At 40.8% G+C, this 24,027-nt stretch overlaps 1 protein-coding gene and 2 long non-coding RNA genes across 3 annotated transcripts; 1 reads left to right on the top strand and 2 right to left on the bottom strand.

Annotated features, from left to right (window-relative positions):
• Positions 1-493: 493 nt before the first annotated feature.
• Positions 494-1,244, bottom strand: LOC134070664 (uncharacterized). The gene is made up of 2 exons (XR_009936946.1): positions 1,139-1,244; positions 494-912 (listed from the first exon to the last, which is right to left on the bottom strand). It is a non-coding gene; the product is annotated as an uncharacterized LOC134070664 (long non-coding RNA).
• A 149-nt stretch (positions 1,245-1,393) lies between these two features.
• LOC134070460 (uncharacterized) lies at positions 1,394-2,293 on the bottom strand. The gene is made up of 3 exons (XR_009936936.1): positions 1,914-2,293; positions 1,697-1,788; positions 1,394-1,471 (listed from the first exon to the last, which is right to left on the bottom strand). It is a non-coding gene; the product is annotated as an uncharacterized LOC134070460 (long non-coding RNA).
• A 1,347-nt stretch (positions 2,294-3,640) lies between these two features.
• LOC134069668 (receptor-type tyrosine-protein phosphatase H-like) lies at positions 3,641-12,152 on the top strand. The gene is made up of 13 exons (XM_062525696.1): positions 3,641-3,686; positions 3,913-4,070; positions 4,431-4,674; positions 6,722-6,910; positions 7,690-7,783; positions 8,147-8,228; positions 8,367-8,457; positions 8,542-8,612; positions 8,705-8,842; positions 9,595-9,711; positions 9,911-10,071; positions 10,455-10,590; positions 11,716-12,152. The coding sequence occupies exons 1-13, from the start codon at positions 3,641-3,643 to the stop codon at positions 11,824-11,826; spliced, it is 1,638 nt and encodes a 545-aa protein (XP_062381680.1). The 3' UTR covers positions 11,827-12,152.
• The last annotated feature ends 11,875 nt before the right edge of the window (positions 12,153-24,027 follow it).

Genomic DNA, 24,027 nt, shown 5'->3' with positions numbered 1-24,027 from the left:
ATTACATACTGAGAGACAACATTGGAGTGGAGACCAGCATCACTGGATCAGATGCAGGGACCACAGTGACACACACACACTGTAAAATGTTTCACTGTGAATTTACTGTAAATTGCTGGCTACTAATTGCATGACTTTCACAGTAATTTACCGGTACTATCTCACAGTAAATTCACAGTAATTTGCTGTGAATGTACAGCATCATGTTGTGTATAATCACAATACCATACTGTACATTTTATTTTTTACTGTAAAAGTCATGCAATTTAGTAGCCAGCAATTTGGAGTAAATTTACAGTATCATGTTGTGTATAATCACAATACCATACTGTATATTTTCATTTTTACTGTAAAAGTAATGCAACTCAGTAGCCAGCAATTTGCTGTGAATTTACAGTGAAAGATATTGTACATTTGAACATTTGATTTGTGATTTACCTGACCTATACCAACATGTTTTGGATCTGGTCAATAAAAGCAACAACAAAGAAAATACCATTTGAACTTTTAATGAACACTTTTCAATGAAAATCATTGAGCAGGCCATACAAACATTATCATATGAAGACATAGGATTGAACAAAAAAATATTGTACAGGCCTGAGACGGTGCAGCATAACCTTGTCTGATTTGACACGGAATGAGTCAGGGGGTAAATAGTGCAGTGTGTAAGTGCAGTATGGCAAGTCCATGTAATGCAGTATGTGTGCTCAGGATGCGAATGGCATGAGGAAAGAAACTCCTCCTCAGTCTTCTGTTTTAGCCAAGTGGGATCAGACGTCTGCGTTACCTCAATGGTTTAAATAGTCCATGGTCAGAGTGTTAAAAAATGTTGGCCCCCTGTCCGTCCTCTTCTGGTCCTGCAGGGGTAGGGTGGTGCTCTGATGGTACCATCGGCAGTAAATCAAGTATCTGTAAAAGAGTACAATAGGCCCTGTCCATGAATATAACTAATACAAACTACTCAAACTAGTAATCTTTTGTGACAAATAAAAAAAATACCCACATTAGCAACCTATAAGTCAGATGCAATAGTTACAGTATAAGTAATGCAGATGTCGGGTGCTTTTCTTTTGATAGGAAGGATATTTCAAAGTGACCCCACAGTTCTGAGCAATAGTATATAGTGATATCATACCTAAGTGCAACACTGTCTCCAGCAGCTCCAGCCTTTGTATGTACACCACCTTTCTGATGCCTTACATCGATCGTCCCCCATCTGACTTGCAATAGCAGCCTTTGGCTCCACACAGAGATTGTGACATGGCACCTAAAAAATAAAACAGCAATTGTCATACACCTTGTCATTGTTGAGCAAGATTTAAAAAATGAAGCATTAAAAAAATAAGTAAGACAAGTCAATGAAATGTACAAACAGATATTATAATTACCTTGTGAAGGCACCCTTGCCACCACCACCATCACCATCTACTGTATGTTAATTCCTGGTATCAGTTTATTTGTGAGGGCACTGTCAATAAAAGATAGGATTTAACATAAGTATGCATTCTATACAATACACTTGAAATAATGAATATGATCAGTTTGGCAGATATTCACAACACTTTACATTACCACCAACACAATGGTAAACATGGATATTTCAAGAGTATAGTATTTTAAGTAGCTGCATTCATTCACAGTAGAGCACTCACAATGGTACCAATAAATACATTCAAAACACATTAACACTTACGAGGGAAGCAGCTATGGCTTCTAGACGTCATCAATTAGCAAGTAGTGCAATCAGGACAGACCGACTTTACCCGGGATGGTTGATGGAGCCCACTACACAATCATAACAAACAGACAAGGAGGAGAGGGGATAAAAGTACAAATAAATGCACACATCATAATGCTATATGTAATTCTGTACATTTTTTGTAAGTGAATGTGTGCAGGGCCGGACCTACATTATTCTGGGCTGTCTTCGTATGGAAGTGGCACAAATTTGGAATTTTCGAGAATGCGCTCAGTGTTCCCAGGGCACCAGTCCTCACAATGCAATGTCTGTAAACAGAGGGAACAGAGGGAGACTAAGATTAATAAGTTGCAAAACACACAGAAGATAAAAAGATCATCACTGAAGCACTACTACACTCATATGCATTTTAAATAAACACATAGTTCGGCGCAGATTAGGTATATCAAACAAGGGATAAATAAGGGCTATGAAATTAAGAACATGAAGCCAAACACTACCCTTCACAACCTAAAGTGCATCATACCCCCATTCACATCCTTGACACGTCTGTTAATGACAATGGCCATACTAAACTGCAGTTTAGTTAAGGTTAAGGTGGGAGATAAATTACTAGGCCTACATTCATTAGTTTTACTGGTCCGTGGTCCTCTTTCCCTTTGTATCAGCACTACTGTATATCAAATTTAAATTAAGTTATCTACCTAAGCCTATGTCCCATGACAATTCTTAAAAGTCACGTTAGTTAGGAAAGTAACGTTAACAACTCTCATCTGTGTCTGCAATGTTAACTTAATGTTAGCCTGCATGGCTACAATCAGCCACTTTAAAGATAGCTAACGTAAACGTTACTTGCGCCTGATATTTCATTCAAACTAAAACTACATTCACAACGACATCTTACACAGACGTATTGTTGGATATGATATTAACTACCATTCCAGATATTGCACATAATCGTGAAGTTAGCTATTGAAAAAGCTAACTGTTAGCGATTCTTAGCTCGCTAGCTAATGGCTAGCCAGCCACTTCTAACACAACGGGTTTTGGTAAACATTACAGTATAACACCAATATATATATATTTTTAATTAAATTCCCGTTTCTAAATAACATACAAAAGCACTGTACTTCTTACCTTGGATATGATGGCAGAGTTTGTACAGCTTACACATGCAGAAAAGTGATAATTGAAGTCACTGGTGGACGGCTGAGTTGAAAATTCAGTTGAGGGTGGCAGGTGCGGGTGGGAGGGGTGAACGTTAGAAATCGCCCCACAATGCTGTGCGGTTCAAGTGCAATTCAAATTTCACAACAAGGTGCTGTAATGTGATAGAGCTACTGTGATTTTACAGTAAATGTTTGAGTACAGTAATTTACTGTGCAATAATACTGTATGGTATTGTGAAATCACAGTAATATTTAACAGTGCAGTCTCATCTCTCTCTGCTGGGACAAACTACTCTTTCACTCTCTTCACTGTGCTTGAGGGAGTGAGAAGTACAGGATTTGCCTTCTTTGGGGTTACGAGTAAGTGTTGTCCTGATTCAAATCCCTGTCAAATATTTTAGGGCCTCTTGTGTTTGTCCATTTAAAATGTTTTGTTCTAGTAACTTCAGTTTTGGAGATGGAGACTTTATGAGAAGCCAGTTCTGTTAATGTGAAGATCTCTCAATATCTCAATGATCTCTCATCCTTTGTACTATGTTTCACAAATTCTTCTAGAAGTCTGTGTTAATTTTAAATCTCTGTCTTGATGTGGCCGTCCATCTCTCTACCCCCCCCCCCCCCCACATACACACACACACTCACAAACACACTTCAGTTCTCCCTGATGTCACTGATGTAGAAGTGATCAGCCGGTCAGGGACTCGGCTAGTGCTTCAGTGGAACAAAGTCAACAACAACAAGAACTATAATTACATACTGAGAGACAGCAATGAAGCAGAGACCAACATTGATGGATCAGATGGAGAGGCCACAGTGTTACACATAGTCTCATCTCTCTCTGCTGGAACAAAATACTCCTTCACTCTCTTCACTGTGTTTGGGGAAGTGAAAAGCGCAGGATTTCAGTTTTCAGTGATTACAAGTAAGTCCCCTCCTGATTTGATTTCAACTCACTGACATTGTCTCGCTAGAAACAAAGGAAGTTTCATGACTGACACTATTTTCCTAATGTTGATGATTACCTTCCCTGCTCCCCCTCAGCTCCCCTTGCTGTTACTGAGGTAAATGTGGTCACCCGCTCTGAGACTCAACTAGAACTGGAGTGGAACAAAGTCAACAACAACAATAACTACACTTACATACTGAGATGCAGCGATGGAGCAGAGACCAGCATCATTGGATCAGATGAGGGGAACACAGTGACACACACAGTCTTATCTCTCTCTGCTGGGACAAAACACTCTTTCACTCTCTCCACTGTGTTTGAGGGAGTGAAGAGCACAGAGTATACATTCTCAGAGGTTACAAGTGAGTTCCCTCCTGATTCTGTCAAATATGTAAGATATAGTATGAAGTCATTTAATGTTTAGAGATCATTTTGTGAAGAGCCAGTTCAGTTAGATTCAATATCTCCATCATCTCTTTAAACATGTTTATTTATATACTGCAAATTCCTCTTGCAGTCTCCATTTGAAATGTAAATGTCTCTCTTGCTGTGGCCTGACCATCCACCTCTCTGTGTGTCTGTCCCCCCTTCAGTTCCCTTTGCTGTCACTCAGGTAGATGTAGTCACCCGCTCTGAGACTCATCTAGAGCTGGAGTGGACCAAAGTCAACAACAACAAGAACTACAATTACATTCTGAGATATGATGGAACAGAGACCCCCATCACTGGATCAGATGCAGGGACCACAGTAAAATACAGAGTCTCATCTCTCTCTGCTGGGACTGAGTACTCCTTCACTATCTTCACTGTGTTTGAGCGAGTAAGAAGTGGAGGGTATATCTTCTCAGAGGTTACTAGTAAGTGTCTTCCTGATTCAATTCACACAATTTACATCATTCTCCAAGTAGAAAACAGATCATGCCAGTTTAAATACGTTAAGGTCACTTGGCTGAAACAAAGCAGATGTTCTCTGGGAACTCATTCTCGGATGACATATCTGAACCACCCATCTCAAGGATTTACAGTATTTTGCAGGCTACTGCCCATATGAATTTGCTCCATAATAACTAGTCCTCTTGGCATATTTCAACGATCACACAGATCTGACTTTTTGTTACCGCCATTGCAAAGAGCCTTTCTAAAGACGCCATTTATCTCCAGTCCAGCAGTAAACATGGCAGTAGAGTACCGTCGACACCCGACTCCTTTTGGCAGGGATATCCCCACATCAGACGTGCATGATCGGTGTGTACTGTAGGTTGCCTAGGCAGCAAACACACCCAGGTGGCCCTCTACTCGCCAACCTTCTGCCCCCACTGTACCACTGAACACTGTATACCTCCGGTCCTTAATCCGCTCCACACACACGTACTCTCTCTCTCTCTCTCTCCCTCCCTCACACATTGCCTACTGGAGGACGTCCTCTACACAAAGTTACTCATGTGGCCTGTACTGTGCACAACTCTGACCTGGCTGGTAGACAGGAGCAGGAGTCTGGCGCCAACCCGCTTTTATTCTTCATCACCTGTGATACCTGACCGGTACCCATATTCTGTGACTGACTGTGGTGCATAAAAGGTTGAGTAGATAGGACAGACACATCTCTTGTCAGAGTGGGAAACAGGGGCAGCTGATATCCTAAGCAACATTGGAAAGGTGACAAACCAGTAGATGACAAGGGCAGGAGAGCAGCGCAAACGTTTCGGGTGAGCCCATCCGCACTGAGGATGGGGTCACCCGAAATGTTTGCGCTGCACTTGCACTTTAGGTCTTTTTTATAAGCATGGTGGGCCAATAAATCACTTTTTTGATGTGAACTCTCAGTTTTTTGGATTATACTTTTTGTGAGGGAGCTCCATTCCTGTTTTTGATATAGTATTTGCTAGGAGCCTATGCACCTATAAGGACAACAGCCACTTTTACAGGCGCAGATCCTCTCTTTGAAAATTATTGTGAAGACACGGCCATGGAAGACCTATCAGTGAAACATGGGAGGGTTGGGATCATTCAATGGTCTTGCTGCTAGAGAAGAATCTAGTCTGTGTAACTATAGGAATTCCCTCATAGGAATTATACCTAATAAAAGCATAGAAGGGCAATAGTCAAGGAATAGTTTAAAAATTAAGAAATACAAAAAGAAAATACACAAGGTCATGGTACATAAAAGCATGAAAGGGCAACAGTTTAAAAGTGTTTAAAAAGTAATAATTAAAACACATCAACAATTATTACACTAGTCAAGCACACAGTGAACAGCTGCACTCTATGAAAACTCTTGCAGTAGTCCCAAACTGTGCGCGCACGCCGCATACATCTCAGGGCCAAAATGCCTGACCACAGGGCTCGTGGAGTATTAACACCCAAATACAAGACTGAAAAGGATTCCCAGAGCCCGGCTTAAATACTCAGACAGGTGTGCTGCTGAGTAGCAGAGCATGGAGACAGGAGATGCGGTAGGCCAGAAAATACAACAAACAAACAAACAGCAGGCAAACAATACAACAAAAAGTGTACAGGGCTATGTGTTGGGTGAGGAGGAGAGGCGATCATTGAACAACCCTCTCTAGCTCTTCACTCTAATTTACCCTCTGGTACTGTACTGTCTGCATGGCTTTAGCAATTCATTCTCAATTTGCACTTAAAATCTGTAGACTCAGACAGAGACATACTTGCGGCATATCAACAGAGTTTTAGGAAGATAGAAGGGAGGGGTGTAACTTATTCGGCTGATTATTTAAAAATAGCCTATCACTTGCTCATTTGATTTGTCCATGTTACAGTACAGTCAAAAGCTTAACATTTTGACCTGCACATTATTTTGAACTTTTCAGAAATGTATTATGTTTATAATCTATCAATTGTTTTAATGGGTTACAAACAGCACTTTTTTGTCTTTTTTCAAAGAAATCAACTGTGCTGCCTCACGGTGGATCGTCAGCAACTTCACCATTGAGGCAGAGGTTCTGGGGGAGTTCACCACGGCAACAGCTAATAATGGAAGTGATGTGAATGGAATTAAGGAGGGAAACAAAGTGTCCTTCTCAAACCTTCATCCTGGGGATACTTACATTGTATCACTGTATTATGAGTTTGGTCAGGAGTTACTCCCACAATGCACACACAGTTTAACTCTTGGTGAGTACTTTCCGAGTCCCACTCTGACTATACAATGCAATATACAATATATTTGATAACTTTGTGACCAATATTGCCCAGGTATTATAGCATCTACTTTTATTAAAACCCCCCTATGATTTTGGTTACAGTTACAGTTCCAGCAATAGTGCCCTATTTTAGTTGTGATGGTGGAGACTACTCTGTGAGTCTGAAATGGGAGAAACCAATCGGTGTGTGGAGTGGAGTGGAGGTGAATGTGAGTGGGAAAAGTTATGTTGTGAAACCAGAAACAGAACAGCAAGTGGAAGGGCTGCAGCCTGCAAAGACCTACAGCATCAGCATCACAACACTCTCTGGAGCCACAAGGGGTTTAACTCAATCATTCAGCTGTCAAACTCAATCGAGTAAGAATTTGCAATGAGAAATTGTGTTTTTCTGTCATGAAGTTTTGAGTAATATATTCGAATAGTGATAAAATATTGTAATATATCTGTAATGAAACTGCTGTCTATATTAGCATGAGAGGTAGCCTTTGGCCAACCAGGCTAAAATATGTGATGAATTTTCAATGGTGTAGAATTGTGTATGCAAAGTAACAGAGAGGTATATATCTTTTCACCTCATGTGTAATGGCATCTCCTCCAATTAAACTATTACAGATTATTAATACATCATGAATTGAAATGTTTGCTGTTAAATCAGATAATGAGATCTCCTGTGTGTCCCTGTGTCTGTACCTGCTCTGTTCCCCTCAGCGGTGATCTGGGTTCCAGTGCTGGTCATCATTCTGCTGGGCCTCCTGGTAGCCATGGGAGTGTTTGTGCTGCGAAGAAAGCCCAAGTTGCTCAGGTTACTTTTGGACAAAACCATTTCACAAGAAAAATAACTGGACTTTACATTTCAAGCAGTAGTTGCTAACTTCAAAATGTTTACATTCTGTTTCTTTCCTGGACAGCAAAGTACACATGTCAATGTATGAAAGGCGTTCAGACACTGATCCTTCACAAGTCAAATTTGTGTATGTTTTATTAATTTATTACAGTATATTGTATTGAATAATTAATTTATGTAATAGAATTTATTTATTTACTGTAAAAAATGATCAGCTTTCCTGCTGTTCATGAGTGATTATATTATTACGAGAAAGTCTTGTCACAGTTCATATTTTGTGTTTATAAAGTTAGCAAATATTTGCTCATTTTCATCATTCAGAGCCATTTCAGTGAAGAAATTTCCAGATCATTTCTCCCGCTTGAGCCGTGATGAGAATCGAGAGTTCTTAGTAGAATATTTGGTGAGATACAACAGAATTCACAGAGATAGATGAGAAGTTTGTTATGAAAGTCAAGTCTGTTTTGAGTGTTTCAATCATTTACTATACTGCATTTTACCAGTCACAGGTGTGTTCATTTTGTTTGTCTGTGTTTAAAAGCAATTTAGCACTGTAGGAGCAGACCTAACTCAACATGAAGCAACTCTTCCAGACAACAAGAGCAAAAACAGATTCACTGATATACTTCCATGTAAGCAACTTGCACACATGCCCCTCTGCAACCTACTCTACACAAACACACACTCAACCAAATGATTTCACCCTGTTTGTATAGATGACTGTTCTCGTGTGAAGCTCAGTAGACGTGGCCAGAACTCAGACTACATCAACGCCAACTTCATACCCGTAAGTCTACATTGGCCATGTTCTGAAACAGTGCAAGGCAGCTAGGCAGCAGAAAAAACATGGTAAAGACACACTGCATTCTTATCTATAAGGGCTATGGGGGCAAGAAGATGGAATACATTGCGGCTCAAGGTCCACTCAGCTCCACCGTCAGTGACTTCTGGAGAATGATCTGGGAGCAAAAGTCTGAGCGGATTGTCATGGTAACCAACTGTGTAGAGAAAAGAAAGGTGAGTATGGTGTAGTCTAGTGTGCTGTCGATCTAGTGGGTATACTGTGATATTGCTTACAGTAGGTTGGTAGCCTGTGCTCAGGGTGACGAGTGGGAGAGTGCTGCCTTGTTGGAAAGAGTGTTTTCCATATCCAGCGTTGAAATGTCAAATCTTGTTTGTAAAAATATATCACGTCAAAATTTTTTGAAAATGTTTGCTGGTACATATCCTTGGATAAGTGGATTTATACAGAAATCTTGATGCATCTTGATGTATACTACGCAGACCTGTGTATCACCTAGACCACATTACTGGGTGTGTATGACGAGTGGGTGCGATAGATAGATAGATAGATAGATAGATAGATGGATAGATAAATAGATAGATAGCATTTTAGGACAAGCCCTGTCCAAAATGTAATATTTTGACAGAGTAATAAGTGATCAGGCAAAACATTTTTTCAAGAGGGTGGTTCTTATGTTTCTTAATTAGTCATGGGTGTGTTTTGGGCATAAAATCCATTAGACCAATGACAGTGACATCTGTCACCTCTTTGTAACCAGGCACCTCACCACAACTCAAGCACTTGGCAAAACAAAAATGTCTCTGTGTTGGGTATGAGAGAAGAACGAGTCTAATGACACACTTAGCGCCATCATGGACTGGGTGTAAGATAGGGCCCACAGACTATTACAAACTGAACAAGTGATGTTAAATCAGTTTTGTTCTGTCCCTCATTATCAGTTGCATTTTTTAATCCTGACTTTCAGGCTAAGTGCGACCAGTATTGGCCTCCTTCTCCATGTTACTATGGTGACCTACTCATTACCATGACATCAGAGCGTAAAGACACCAACTGGACCATCCGGGAATTGATCGTAAAAAAGGTAAAACTTATTCTTTTAGCCAAACTGTTTTCAGAATTCAAGGATAAGTGAGTGTCAATTGTGTGTGTGTGTGTGTGTGTGTGTGTGTGTGTGTGTGTGTGTGTGTGTGTGTGGTGTGTGGTGTGTGGTGTGTGGTGTGTGGTGTGTGGTGTGTGGTGTGTGTGTGTGTGTGTGTGTGTGTGTGTGTGTGTGAGGTCAGGAGGCCAAATCCGAGGAAAGACGGGTTAAACATTTCCACTTCACCGCCTGGCCAGACCATGGTGTTCCTAAGGGAACCGAGGAACTGATCCAGTTCCGTGGACTCATTCGGCAACATATTGACAGTTCTCAATCTTCAGGGCCCACAGTTGTGCACTCCAGGTAGGCTAGACTCAGTTGTATGTTTATTACAGCAGCGCTTCAAGAAGCAGTTTAGTTATCAGTTTAGTTTTTCTTAACCTTTTCCAATAAAAAAATCTAAATTTAAACATACCACTTCTCTAGTTTTGTAGTATACCTCTCAGAGAATTGAGTTCACTCAAATGCAACCCTGAGAACCCCATGCCTCATAATAATATCCTTCGTTGCTTTCTAGTTGCCATTCTTTAAGTCAAATCCTTCCAACTCGTGTGTGTGTGTGTGTGTGTGTGTGTGTGTGTGTGTGTGTGTGTGTGTGTGTGTGTGTGTGTGTGTGTGTGTGTGTGTGTGTGTGTGTGTGTGTGTGTGTGTGTGTGCGTGCGCGCTTGTGTTTTTGGTTATGTCAGTGCTGGAGTTGGCAGAACAGGCACTCTGATAGCCCTGGATGTGCTGCTGCAGCAGGTGGAGAGAGAGCAAGCCGTGGACATTGCAGGGTTTGTCCATCGCATGAGACGCCATCGGCCACGCATGGTGCAAACAGAGGTGATATTATGCACACCAGCTCACACTTCCTCATAGGTGCTAATTACAGAGAGAAACATTTTCATACCAGATTATCAGGAAGAGCATAAACACAAACATTCAGCTTGTGTGTGAATTGTGGATGCACTTTAGCCTTTTTCTGTATGACCACATTTGTGGTTGCATGGCTTACTGGAAAGCCACTGTACGTGGCTGGGTAATGAGTGACTGCACTAAAGTAGTCGATTACTTAGAGCAAGGGTGGCCAAACTACAGCCACGCCACGCACTTTAATCCAGCCCGCCGAGCATGTATTATATCATAGACCCGGCCTGCCATGCACTTGGGCTGCTCGCTATTTTTTCCAGCGATGGATGACATTGTGGTTTTACTGAGCTTTACTGCAAAATGCTTTACACTCTTCTTAGGGAACATTTACAATGGCAATATCAAAACAGCATGTTACATAGAGATGACACTCTTTGTAATCTTTATTGCAGTAGATTTATTTTATGCTACTCCATTTAATTGGGAACGAGTGGGTGCAAAAGGAGAGAGAACGGGGTAGGTTCCAGTCGGCTTGTCATTGTTGATAATTGATATCTCCTTTTTATAAGAAACTTGTAAAAGGAAATCGCAAAGGCAACAGTAGTTCCCACTACTGACCATTTATAAAAGGGCACAGGCCATAGGCACAGCACTAACCATAAAAGTCTATATTGAGTGGAGCTGGCAAAAGAGTCTTAAAGTGACCATCTACTACAGTATGAATTAATGAAATAGCATCAAATTAACAGCATTTCTTAATTTCTACAACAAAATTACTTTGTCATTATGATCATCACAGGCCAATTTTTAAGACACAATGTGGCCCTTAAACCAAAAAGTTTGGCCACCCCTGACTTAAAGAAACAGAAATGCACACACAGCCATTGTAAATGTTCTTTGGTTGGGATAAAAGATGGACTTTTGGTCCAAAGGTACTGCAATGAGGCAGTATTTGCAGGATATTTCTCTCTCATACTTTTATTCTATACCCCAGTGGTTCAATATACAGTATTTCATTTCAGAGAGTGACACTTTACTACTACTATTAATTTCTTTCTTTGTTATTTTTTTCCTGTCCCGTCCCGTATTCTCTTACAGTCCCAATACATATTTCTGCACCAATGCATCAAGGACTTTTTGACACAAAAGAAACCAGAAGAGCCGCTATATGTTAACACAGTGATTTATGAAAACACTGCAGCCATCTGAAGACCACAGGAATTCACTAGAGTAGGGCTGGGCAATATGCCCTTGAACTAAATTCTCAGATTTTTTCACATGAACCCCTTAAATGGGCATCTTTGTTGTTGTGTGGCTCTTTTTAGTGGTAGTATGGGAGCTCAATAAATGCATTCTGATTACTGGGGAGGTACTGCTCATGCTGTAGGAAACAGAAGTAGCCAGGTAGACTGCTACACTCATTCATGACAACTTCTTTCAGGCAGTTCAGTTAACAATGAACTAATATCTACTAATTCTATGCATCAGTAACATTGTAACATTTTAACAACATAACATTTTAAGCATGGTTTTAATTGTAAAACAGATTGTAGAATGTGAGTACTTTAACTGTAAAATCTAAATAAAACTTGATAGTTATTTTTTCTTGTCTTCTTTGCATCTTGTCCCATGCATTTTTGCTGTGTATCTACCTTAGTGTCGGTGAACATTTTAATCTTCTCCTCAGTCCATTCCAAAATATGCTTGGTAGCATTTCCCTTGAGTGGGTCATAAATGGGCATGCTGCCCACCTCATGCTCATGCTGCCCACCTCATGCACCATGGGTGCCTTTCATATAGGGATTTATCGGTCCTTCCTTCCTTCCTCGATCCTCATTCACCGGAAATCGCTCACAGTCGACTTCACGAGTACATCTCATTCATGTAATTGCAACCAGAGGAGGCAAGACCGAGGACAGAGGAGGGAAGTGGAAATCCCGATATGAGAGGAAACACAAGTGGAAGTGTTATTTCGGAGATGAGCGTTCTGTGGCTACGCATGGATGACGTATCCTGTACAACGTTTAAAAATATAGAAATATAGAAATATTGTCTGTTATTTATGGCGTTTGAGGTTGATGCTAAAAGCTATAGTGGGATTGTGTTAGGGGCTCATGAAGAAACATAAATGTAGCCTAACAAACAAGTTCATTATTTGAACGTCCCTATCAACATTTGCCATTGAAACATTTTGTGTATCTACACAAAAAAGCATCATGTCGGACCTATATTTTTAATTATGCAGTCATGTGTTGAGTTCAAAAGACAATGTTGTGAATGTCCTTTTTCATCAGCAAATTAGCTGACGAGTTGCAAGATGACGTTGCACGTTTTCAAAATGGTGTGTACGCAGTCGAGGACGTCTCATTTGCACAGTTCATCGGGCTTCGTTCCTCCATCCTCCGCTTGTTCCTTCATCGTTTCCTTCACAAAATTAATTAGTAGGAGGGGCTATGACCGGGGGAAGGATCGAGGAAGGAAGGAAGGAAGGACCGATAAATCCCTACATGAGAGGCACCCCATGCCTAAAAACTCCTGCAGTGGCTGGTTGTGTGACTTGGCTCCCTCTGGTGGCAATGAACCGGCAGCACAATGATGGGCCATGCTATGCTGCTGCTCCACCAAGAAACCTTTGTCAGGCTCCCTAGCTCACAGGAGCTCAGTGAGTCTTGAACTAGCCAGAGCAGACCTCACCTCTTTAGGTAACTGCTGAGGAAAACATCAGCGTCGGACTGAAAGAGCTCTAACAGAAGCTCTGACATGATATCATTCTCAAAGCGGGTATAGAGGGAGTTCAGCTCTTCTGCAAGAGAAGCAGATATTTCTGCTCTGACGCTCTTCCCTCTGTACTCTGTACAGTAATTGTCCTTAGTCCACTCCACATTTCCCTAGTGTTAGAGCCGCTGTAGTGTAATTCCCTGACCTTTTCCCTGTACTTTCTCTTACCCCTTTAATTGATTTACTCACTTCATAACGTGCGCTACTGTACTAACAAGGGTTGCCAGAATGGAATGCAGCTGCCCGAGCTCAGAGTTTATGAAGAATTCAACAGTAAAAACATGTTTTCTTTTACAGTTTATGGGGAAAAAATAATGTCATTAGGCAGCACCTTTTTATTATTTTTAATTTGCATTTATTCATTAAATAATCGATTGTGCCTGACTGTCCATGTGATTTGCCAGCTGGGAGGAGCTCAAAAAGATGACCCCAGAAACAGCAGCTGATGTGACTCATGGGAGATATCACAGAATTTTGTCTACATTGGATGGTTTAAATGTCCTTATTCATTAAAATGAACATGAACAATGAACATCAAATTGATTCAAATTAATGAACACAAATCAAATGAAATAGAAAACACAATTTTCAATTTTTAATTGGTCTTCAGCCTCGTATATGGTCGAATTACAGCCATGGTCAATATCCTTTACCAGCTCACTCCCACTTGTGTCATATTGCTGAACCATTTGGGATCAATGATAACCTTTGACTTCTTCTGTTAAATGCAGCGAACATGGACATTTCTTTTTTAAGATTTAGTTGTCAATTTGAAATGAGAGCTGATCGTACGCTGAACCGCAGCCTGGAAAGGATTGTCAGGAAAAGACCATTCAAAAGTGTGGTAGCCTCACAAAGAGTGGACTGAGGCTGGAGTTACTGCATCAAGAGCCACCACACACCGACAAATCCTGGAAATGGGCTTCAAATGACAAACAATGTCAGAGGTGTCTTATGGGTTAAAGAAAAAAAGAGCTGGTCTGTTGCTCAGTGGTCCAAAGTCCTCTTTTCTGATGAGAGCAAATTTTGCATCTCAAGGTCTGGAGGATGAATGGAGAGGAGAACTGTAGTAAAGTGGGTTTTCTTAGAAATGTTTCCTTAGCCACTAGATGGCGCTAGTTATTGTGTGTGGGTTAACCTGGCGGCTTTGTTCCAGAATAGAGCGAGTAACTAGTAGCTAGAAGCCACAGATGATACTGTTCCTTGTTGCGTTGTCTTACAAATAAAAGCACATTAAACCTGGACTCGGTTGCTACGGCGACGAGGATTAATCTGACGGAAGAGACTCTAGCCTGAGAAGAGTTTTTTTTGTTGTTGTCGTTAGAGCAAAGGAGCCTACACCACAACACTAGCCGGTGGACCTGTCTACTGAAAGGAGCAGCATGGCGAGTTTGGTAGGAAGCACCGTGCCGTTCAATAGCCAGGAACAGACCTGGGAAGAATATTGTGAAGTTCTTGAACATTTTTTTGAAGCAAATGGGATTACGGAAGCAGAAAGGATGAGGGCTATTTTGTTAAGTTCAGTGGGAAGTCAGACATATAGTTTGATCAGAAATCTACTTAGCCCGGTCAAACCGGCCGAGAAAACATCCCTGCTGAAAAAACCAGCCTGACCAGCTAAAGGTGGTTTGCTGGTTGACCAGCTTGTTAACCAGCTTATTTGACCACCCTTTGATGGTTAACCAGCTAGACCAGGGGTCGGCAACCCAAATTGTTCAAAGAGCCATTTTGGACCAAAAATACAAAAAACAAATCTGTCTGGAGCCGCACAAAAATGAAAAGCCTTATGTAAGCCTTATATGAAGGCAACACAGGCTGTGTGTATTATCTATATTAGCCTACTATCAAAATGACTACGTAGGCTACAACGAGGCTACATAATGATTTAATGATTAAATGTTTTCATGATTAAATGTTTTTCCCTGCAGCGCATCTCGGAGAGAATGACGCACCACGTGACTACTCCGCTGTATGGTGCTTTAAGTTTAACTTCGTGTAATCACCATCCGTGAACCGTTGTTTTCCACGTTTTAATATCTATCAGGTTGCAACAAAATGTCTCCATAAGTAGGCTACTGCAATCGCACTTTTCCCTCAGTCCCAACTGGGTAGTCGGCTGCAAATGCCTTCCCTGAAAATGTCTTTCTAAATGTCTTTCTCTTTTTGTTGTTCACCAACTTCTCATTAGGCCTACAAAGCAAACATGCAGGCAATCCTTCCGCAATGGCAATGAAAGTAAATGATTCGGTCCATTCTGCCTTAAATTCTCTGATCTCATCGCTATCTTTCTCTTTTTCCCTTTGGGATCCATGACATGGCCCATGCTGACACACCCGCCGGTTTGTTTACAAGGTTTACAGCCACCTGCCTGGCACGGCGCCGCCCTGAAACGTGTGTCGCAGGCTATCAAATCTTCGTTGACAGAAATGTTGAACTCTAATATTTATTATGCACATTTTTACAACATTGAAAACGTTAAGAATGTTTGTCCTCATACAAAAACCATATTAAAACAAACAAACAAAAATCCCCCCATTCATTTTCATACATTTTTGAAGACGCTCCAGGGAGCCAGGGTGGCGCTAAAGAGCCGCATGCGGCTCTGGAGCCGCAGGTTGCCGACCCCTGAGCTAGACCAGCAAAACTCTCGCGAAAACACACCTTCAGCTGGTTTACCCAGCTTATGATGGTAATTCAGCTGGTTTTGATTGTCGTACCACCTTAAGCTGGTCATTTTAGTTGGTGTTGCTGGTCTACATTGCTGGTTTTTACTGGCCACGCCAGCTTATGTTGGTTATTCTAGAAAACCAGCTTGACCATCTTTGTCAAGCTTGACAGGCTGGTCACCAGCATGACCATCTTAAACCAGTTATCTCCAGTATCTCAAACGACAGGCTGGTCACACCAGCACGACCAGCTTCCTCAGATGGTCACGCCAGCATGTCTAGCTGGTGGCCTAACCAGCTACACCAGCAAAGACCAGCAATAATAACTGTGTTTTGGGCAAAGACCAGCAAAGACCAGCTAAAACCAGCTACCAGCCTAAGCTGGTTTCTTGCTGTTTTTTTCAGCAGGGATATGAGGAACTGGTAAAACTTTTGAAGGACCACTATAATCCAAAACCAAGTGAAATTGTTCAGCGTTTCAAATTCAACTCCCGGACGAGGAAACAAGGGGAAACAGTGCTGGAATATGTGGCTATACTGAGAAAACTGGCGCATGATTGCCAGTATGGAGATAAATTGACTGAGATGCTGAGGGATAGACTGGTTTGTGGGATTGAAGATGACCGTATACAACGCCGATTATTGTCAGAGGCCGAACTGACTTTTGAGAAAGCATTGAAAATCGCGCAGGCGATGGAAGCAGCAAACAAAGACGTGCGAGAACTTCAAGCTCAATTGTCGGAGTCGACTTTGTCTGCAAGGCATCAGGAAGTGCACAGGATGGCTACTGCGCGATCAGAGGCAAGCGGTGAGCGCCGTAGAGCGTGCTACAGGTGCGGTAATGAGCAGCACAATGCAAATGAGTGTCGATTCATATCAGAAACATGCCATAACTGCGGCAAGAAGGGGCATATTCAAAGGATGTGTAAATCTGCAGTCTCAGTGGGGCCATCACAGGGAAAAAGTGAAAGGAAAATGAAGACTAGTAGATGGGGGAAAACACAGAAAACTCACCATGTAGGTGAGAGAGAGGAACATGATTCGGAGGATGAGGATGTCATGTATGTCATGAATAGCATACTGGACACTGGAATTCCAAAAGTAGCGCCCCTCACAATGACTTTGACAGTGAATGAAACAAAAATAAATTTTGAGGTGGACACAGGATGTGGGGTGACTGTGATGAAGGATTCTGATTTTCGAAAATTGTGGACTAGTGAGACAATGCCAGAGTTAAAAAGGTGCCCCATAAAACTGAAAACATACACCGGACAGAAAGTGGACATACTAGGTACAGTGACAGTTGCGGTGAAGCACAAGACGATGATGAAAGAATTACCACTAGTGATGGTACCAGGCACTGGACCGAACCTGCTCGGGAGAGGCTGGATAAAAGAACTAGGAATGGAATGGGGTGCAATTAATCACATGACTGGCACAACAAAGTTAACATTACAGGAGGTCCTTACAAAAAATGAGGAGGTTTTTAAAGAAGAACTAGAAAATGTAATTCCATGGAAGGAATTACCATTGCATGTAAATGCAAAAAGGTTGCTGACTGTGTAAAACATTGTATTAGGCCTATAGTTAAAAAGACAACTAGGCTACACAGTAGAATAGATAAATAACAATAACCCAATTACAATTCCACTGAAATTACTTGGAAAGTCACATTTAAAAAGTGATTTATGAAAATGCATCAAAATTGTGGATATAGGCTATTTTGGAAAATAACTCTTTAAAAGACTGAAATGAAGTTGCCTACTTAAAACGAGTTGCAAGAGCTGACACTTTAGTAGCCCACAGTGACGACTAATAGGATAGCTTACATAGCCTTCATATAGTGATGCAGGTTAAAAGTAGGCCATAGGCTATAGATTTAGACACCATTGGAACACGGAATACAATCTCAAACAACGCCAAACGATGATGCAACAACAGGTAGGATATCTAGCAATGTAGGATATTTTATGTAGGATACACATATTAGCCTACAGGATGAGCTAGTATCTTTGAAGTATTTCCAGGTGTGTGATTGTCCTAATAGGAATGTACAATACGCTGTTAACAAAGGTTTTTAATTTGTGAATGATGCCGGCTGGCAAGTCCTATAGCTGAAACGACTAGCGTGCTAACAAACAAACGTGAAATGATAGCAATGCAGTTTGTACTAGAAACGACTGTAAGAAGGCTTGAACCTAAATCGTGCAACTAGTTGCTTGTAACTTGCTAGTTGCTTGTCGTTAGCTAAATACAGTGTTTACGTTGACGTTAGGTTAGATTGTCTTTAGCTGTTGATAACGTTACCGAGAGCAAACCTGTTACTGTAACGATATAAACAAATCAAGTAGCCTAGGCTAAGGAGTAGCAGGAGACTAGACGATAACGTCCTGGTTTAACCTACAGCAGTGGCATCCCAGATAGCAGTAGACTCTGGACCGACTCCGCTTTCAAACTGGCAAATCCGTATTACTGTCACCTCTGTTTTATCGTCGTGATGGAGACATCGACCCGGAGCCGGCACCAGGGGGCGGGAAGCACAATCACAACTGATACGCATACTGATACGGCCCGCAGCCGTGAAGCGGAAGCGCGAATTTTAGTTCTACGATGTCGTCAGACTGAGCCGTTATCCTCTGGTTATGAATGCGTTTGGCGGCTGCACTGCAGTACGGTCCTGTTGATTTATTTCAGGTAAGCCTATTTGCTTCAACCATATTAAAACAAAAATACATTGTTTTGCGTTCATATAATGTTAGTAGCTCCTTCTGAAGTTCACACTACTTTTAAACTTGTCTTGGGCACTATATATAGCTAACGTTATCTTTTGGGGTAAGCTAAAGTGGGTCCGCATTAAAAGTCTTTAGCTGGTATTAGTTGTTATCACTATATTATAATTATGTCCTATATCTGTTGTTACAATTATCGTATGTCTACCACATAGCTCGCTTTTCCGGCGACGTTTTACATTGTCTTGTGATTTTTATTTGGTGTAGCAGCTAGCAGCTAGCAGCTAATATTTTCGTTTGACCTTGATATTGTGCAATCGTTTAATATGATATTTATTTTGTTCAGGCGGAGCAGATCCATTGCCCTGCCGTAACATCTTATTTCCTGATCCATACAGGTAACCAATTGTATTTGTATTGTATTTGTTGTTTTGATTTTATGTTTGATGAGTGTTTTATGTTCCGTTTGTGGCATGGCTAGCATTCACGAGCTAAAATGACTAGCCATGAACTTTTTAACGTCTTTGTCGCATTCTAAATGCAGTACCATTGTGTGACCACTAGAGTGTAGTGTTTACCTTTCTATGAGCGCTGTTTTGCGCGTTTAGTATTGAAAATGGATGAAGTAGTGTTTGTATTTGTATGTGGTATACCAAATTCACTCTCTAATTGAATGTTGGCCTATTTTACTGTTTCAATGTATTCTATCACACTGTATGATCATCCCTTGTTTAGCATATTTAGATTAATTTAGAAATATAGCAGGTTTCAACAGACATATTTGACGGATAAGTAATTTACTTATGTAGGCTTACTTAAACACATCTAAACATGCATACTCATGTTTTTATGCCACATTATTCCCTTTAGGAATTTATTTTGTATTATTTTATAGACAGACCATACTTCATACTGTACTGTAAATTGAAATAACAATATGTATTATATTTTTAATCCCCTGTCTCAAACGGCTCACTAAGGTAATTAACTGTATGTTATTAACTCTTGAGAAGCACAATGACTGTCTTTCGATGTTAAACAGATTACTTGAAGTCTACTTTAGGCAGTAACTTGTTGACAATTGTTTATCCCTTGCCTTTAGATAATCACCTATCCAACGAAGGTTACCAGATGAGACCTCAGCGAAACCTTTGGCAGTCTGAAGCGTTTTCTACAGGTATGATTGTCTGTTTTCCTTTGGTCATTTTGTAAGCACTTGTTAGTAAGCTTAGCAGGTTTCAACAGACATACAGTATTTCAAGGATAAGTAATTTACTTATGTAGGCCTACTTACACACATCTACACATTCATACTCATGTTTTTTATGCCACATTATTCCCTTTAGGAATTTATTTTGTATTGTTTTATAGACAGACCATACTTCATACTGTACTGTAAATTGAAATAACAGTATGTATTATATTGTATTATATTTTTAATCTCCTGTCTCAAACGTCTCACTAAGGTAATTAACTGTATGCTATTAACTCTTGAGAAGCACAATGAATGTCTTTCGATGTTATACAGATTACTTGAAGTCTACTTTAGGCAGTAACTTGTTGACAATTGTTTATCCCTTGCTTTTAGATAATCACCTATCCAACGAAGGTTACCAGATGAGACCTCAGCGAAACCTTTGGCAGTCTGAAGTGTTTTCTACAGGTATGATTGTCTGTTTTCCTTTGGTCATTTTGTAAGCACTTGTTAGTAAGCTTAGCAGGTTTCAACATACATATTTGACGGATAAGTAATTCACTTATGTAGGCAATGTTCCCTCTAAGCTGCGCGCGTGCGCGGATGCGCAGGCCAGTCGAAGTGGCCGCGCAACAGATTTTTCAGACCGCACAAACTTTTTTTTTTTCCAGGGGTTAAACATGTGACTATCAAACGCGATGTAGCCTAGTTAACAAACATTTAAAATACTGACATGTCTGACAACCAAGTCGGATGTAGACAACGTAACAAACAAAGTATTCTTAGGCTCTTGGCGGGTACCATGACGAAAAGAAAGGCTGAGCAGGTGCTCCAGAAAAAGGTCTGCCTAACATTTAAAAATGAGTGGCTAGATGAAATAGTCCAAACTGACACAAAAGATGGTCCAGGTAGGATAAAACTTTCAGAGATATTTACATATTTGCTCGGAGGCAAAAGCGAAAGGGGAGTTCGCTAGTGGTAAAACTTTGTCCGAGTGGAAGCTTGATTACCTAAAGCAGGGTTGCTACGGCCCGTCACGCACTTTAATGCAGCCCGCCGAGCATGCATTAGTTTATCATAGATTTTGCCCGATAGGTTATCATTGGCTGTTCGCTATTTTTCCCAGCAACACCGTTGGTAAACGTTACAGCAAACTGCTTACACTATTCTTAGAGAAAGTTTGCAATGTCAATGTCAAAACAGCATGTTACATAGAGATTATACTCTTTATAATCTCCATTGCAATAGCTCAAATTTACGTTATGTTACTCATTTGATTGGGAACGCGTTTGAGCGTGCACAAAAGGGATCCAGCTGGCTTGTCATTGTTGATAACTGATATCTCCATTTTATAAGAAACGTTTAAAAGAAAAACGCAAAGAGTAATGCACTCCTGAGCATTATAATAGACTGTGAGAAGGCCATAGGCACAGCAGAGTGCGCCGGCAAGAGTCTTAAAGTGACAGTGCACCATTATAAATGAATTAAACAGCATCATATTAACCGTCTTTAACAAAATTACTTTCTCATTATTGTCATGTAAATTATATATATATATGGGGGGGGGGGGGGGGGGCATGGCCATTTTTGGCAGGTCGCGTGGTTGCGAATTGAATTGCTCACAGCGGTAAAACCTGTGCTCAGAAAAAAAAAAAATTGCTCAGTGCTGAAAAAAATTAGAGGGAACATTGTATGTAGGCCTTCTTACACACATCTAAACATTCATACTCATGTTTTTTTATGCCACATTATTCCCTTTAGGAATTTATTTTTGTATTATTTTATAGACAGACCATACTTCATACTGTACTGTAAATTGAAATAACAATATGTATTATATTGTATTATATTTTTAATCTCCTGTCTCAAACGGCTCACTAAGGTAATTAACTGTATGTTATTAACTCTTGAGAAGCACAATGAATGTCTTTCGATGTTATACAGATTACTTGAAGTCTACTTTAGGCAGTAACTTGTTGACAATTGTTTATCCCTTGCCTTTAGATAATCACCTATCCAACGAAGGTTACCAGATGAGACCTCAGCGAAACCTTTGACAGTCTGAAGCGTTTTCTGCAGGTATGATTGTCTGTTTTCCTTTGGTCATTTTGTAAGCACTTGTTAATAAGCTTTTCCCTAAGTTTTTAAGACAATTTTAACTTAAAGCTATGTTATTGTACACAACTGCATTAGCCAAGGAATGTCATGTGTGCTGATTGCATATTCTGTCTCAACAGGGGCTGTAAGGACAATTGTGGAGACCTGGAGAACAATATCCTGTCCAGTTTATGTCATCCATCCTCTGAGGAAACCACCCAGCGCATGTTACACTGGGAATACGTGTGTGTATGAGTGTGTTTTGAGAGAGAGAGAGAGTGAGAATGATGTTGCCGCCACAGCTGCTATGTGAATTCAATCGCAGAAAAATTCTGCACCTGTCAGTGATGACCGAGGGAAGTATTATGTGTATTTAAAGAGCCCTAATGTTACTGAACAGTTCCATCTCTGTAACATGAGCAATTATCGCAGAATGTGCAGAAAACCTGTCTGAAAATGGCGAGAGAGAGAGAGTGTGTGTGTGTCTAATGCATGGTTCCTGAGCACTGTACTTGTTGATGTCTTAATAGTTGTTTGTTAGTATTGATTCTATTTATATAATAAATATAGTAAAATTTAGAATTTTGCTTCTTTTCTGAAATATGTTAATTAAGAGTACAAGGTTTTGATTTTTAGATAAATTATCAGTAACATCTTTGAATGAACACTCAATATACACGATCTGACTACTGAGTCAAACTAGGGGTATTAGATGTTAGATGTTACTGTTTAAAAAAACATTATTGGTAATCGTTTATAGATTTGACAATCTTAATTTTTTATTGTTTCAAATTCTGAACAAATACTAGAACTGCTTGATTTGTTAGTGACATTTAATATTTAGTACACATGGGTGCCAGACGTAAAATGAGCTGGCCGAGGCAAGAGCCGGTCCACATTTGGGCCAAATAAGGGCCGGAATCGCCACTATCGAATACTCATTTGGGCCGGATCTGGCCCAGATCATTGCAATAATTTGTACATTTGGCCCAAATATGGCCCAGATCCGCCTCATAAAAAACACATCCGGTTCAGAGCTGTTCCAGAGCTGGGCCAGATCATGAAAACGGATCCGGAACGGTATTGGCCCGTTGTGCCAAAAGACACCGGACCGGATCCGCCTCATAAAAAACACATCCGGTTCAGAGCCGTTCCAGAGCTGGGCCAGATCATGAAAACGGATCCGGAACGGTATTGGCCCGTTGTGCCAAAAAGACACCGGCCCGGATCCGCCTCATAAAAAACACATCCGGTTCAGAGCCGTTCCAGAGCTGGGCCAGATCATGAAAACGGATCCGAAACGGTATTGGCCCGTTGTGCCAAAAGACACCGGCCCAGATCCGTTTTGCGGAACCGGCCCAGATTGTAAGGTGGATCTGGGCCGGATCCGGGCCAAATACATTTTGCTATCTGGGATGGTAGAATGTTTTCATAGCTGTTACAGCCTGGTGCAGCGGTGGCATTTGGATCAAAGATCCTTGATTACTGACAGCTGAGCACTGACGTAACAGTTAATCTTTACCGCCAAAGGGTCTCAACGTTAACTCTATGGGAATTTTAAAATCTTTTATCGTAAATATCTCAAAAAGTATAAAGTTCACAAATGTGAAAAATAATAGAACAAATCTCCGTTTCGAGACCTTTGTAGGAGTGCTTGAATGACGTCAAACGGTTCAGTGGTTCTAGAGCCTTTGATCGTTGATTTTGGTCGGAAGACAATAATAAATATAGCTGCAAGCAGCAATGTGGGGGCCAAGCAGGCAGGACAAAAAGGCCAGAGTTGCCATGGTAACTCAATGCTGTTACGTCAGGCATGTAGTTTTAAGCAGTCACAAGAATTTTGATGTCAAACAACCCAAGATTGGCCGAGAAGCGGGCTCACTTCCTGTTCGGCGGCTTCGCCGTCAATTTCGATTGGCTATTGTGGGCGGACGGTTTAAGATAT

Source organism: Sardina pilchardus, chromosome 22 (genome assembly GCF_963854185.1).
Source record: "Sardina pilchardus chromosome 22, fSarPil1.1, whole genome shotgun sequence".
NCBI classification, from domain to species: Eukaryota; Metazoa; Chordata; class Actinopteri; order Clupeiformes; family Clupeidae; genus Sardina; species Sardina pilchardus.
This window is presented reverse-complemented; position numbering and strand designations above follow the sequence as displayed.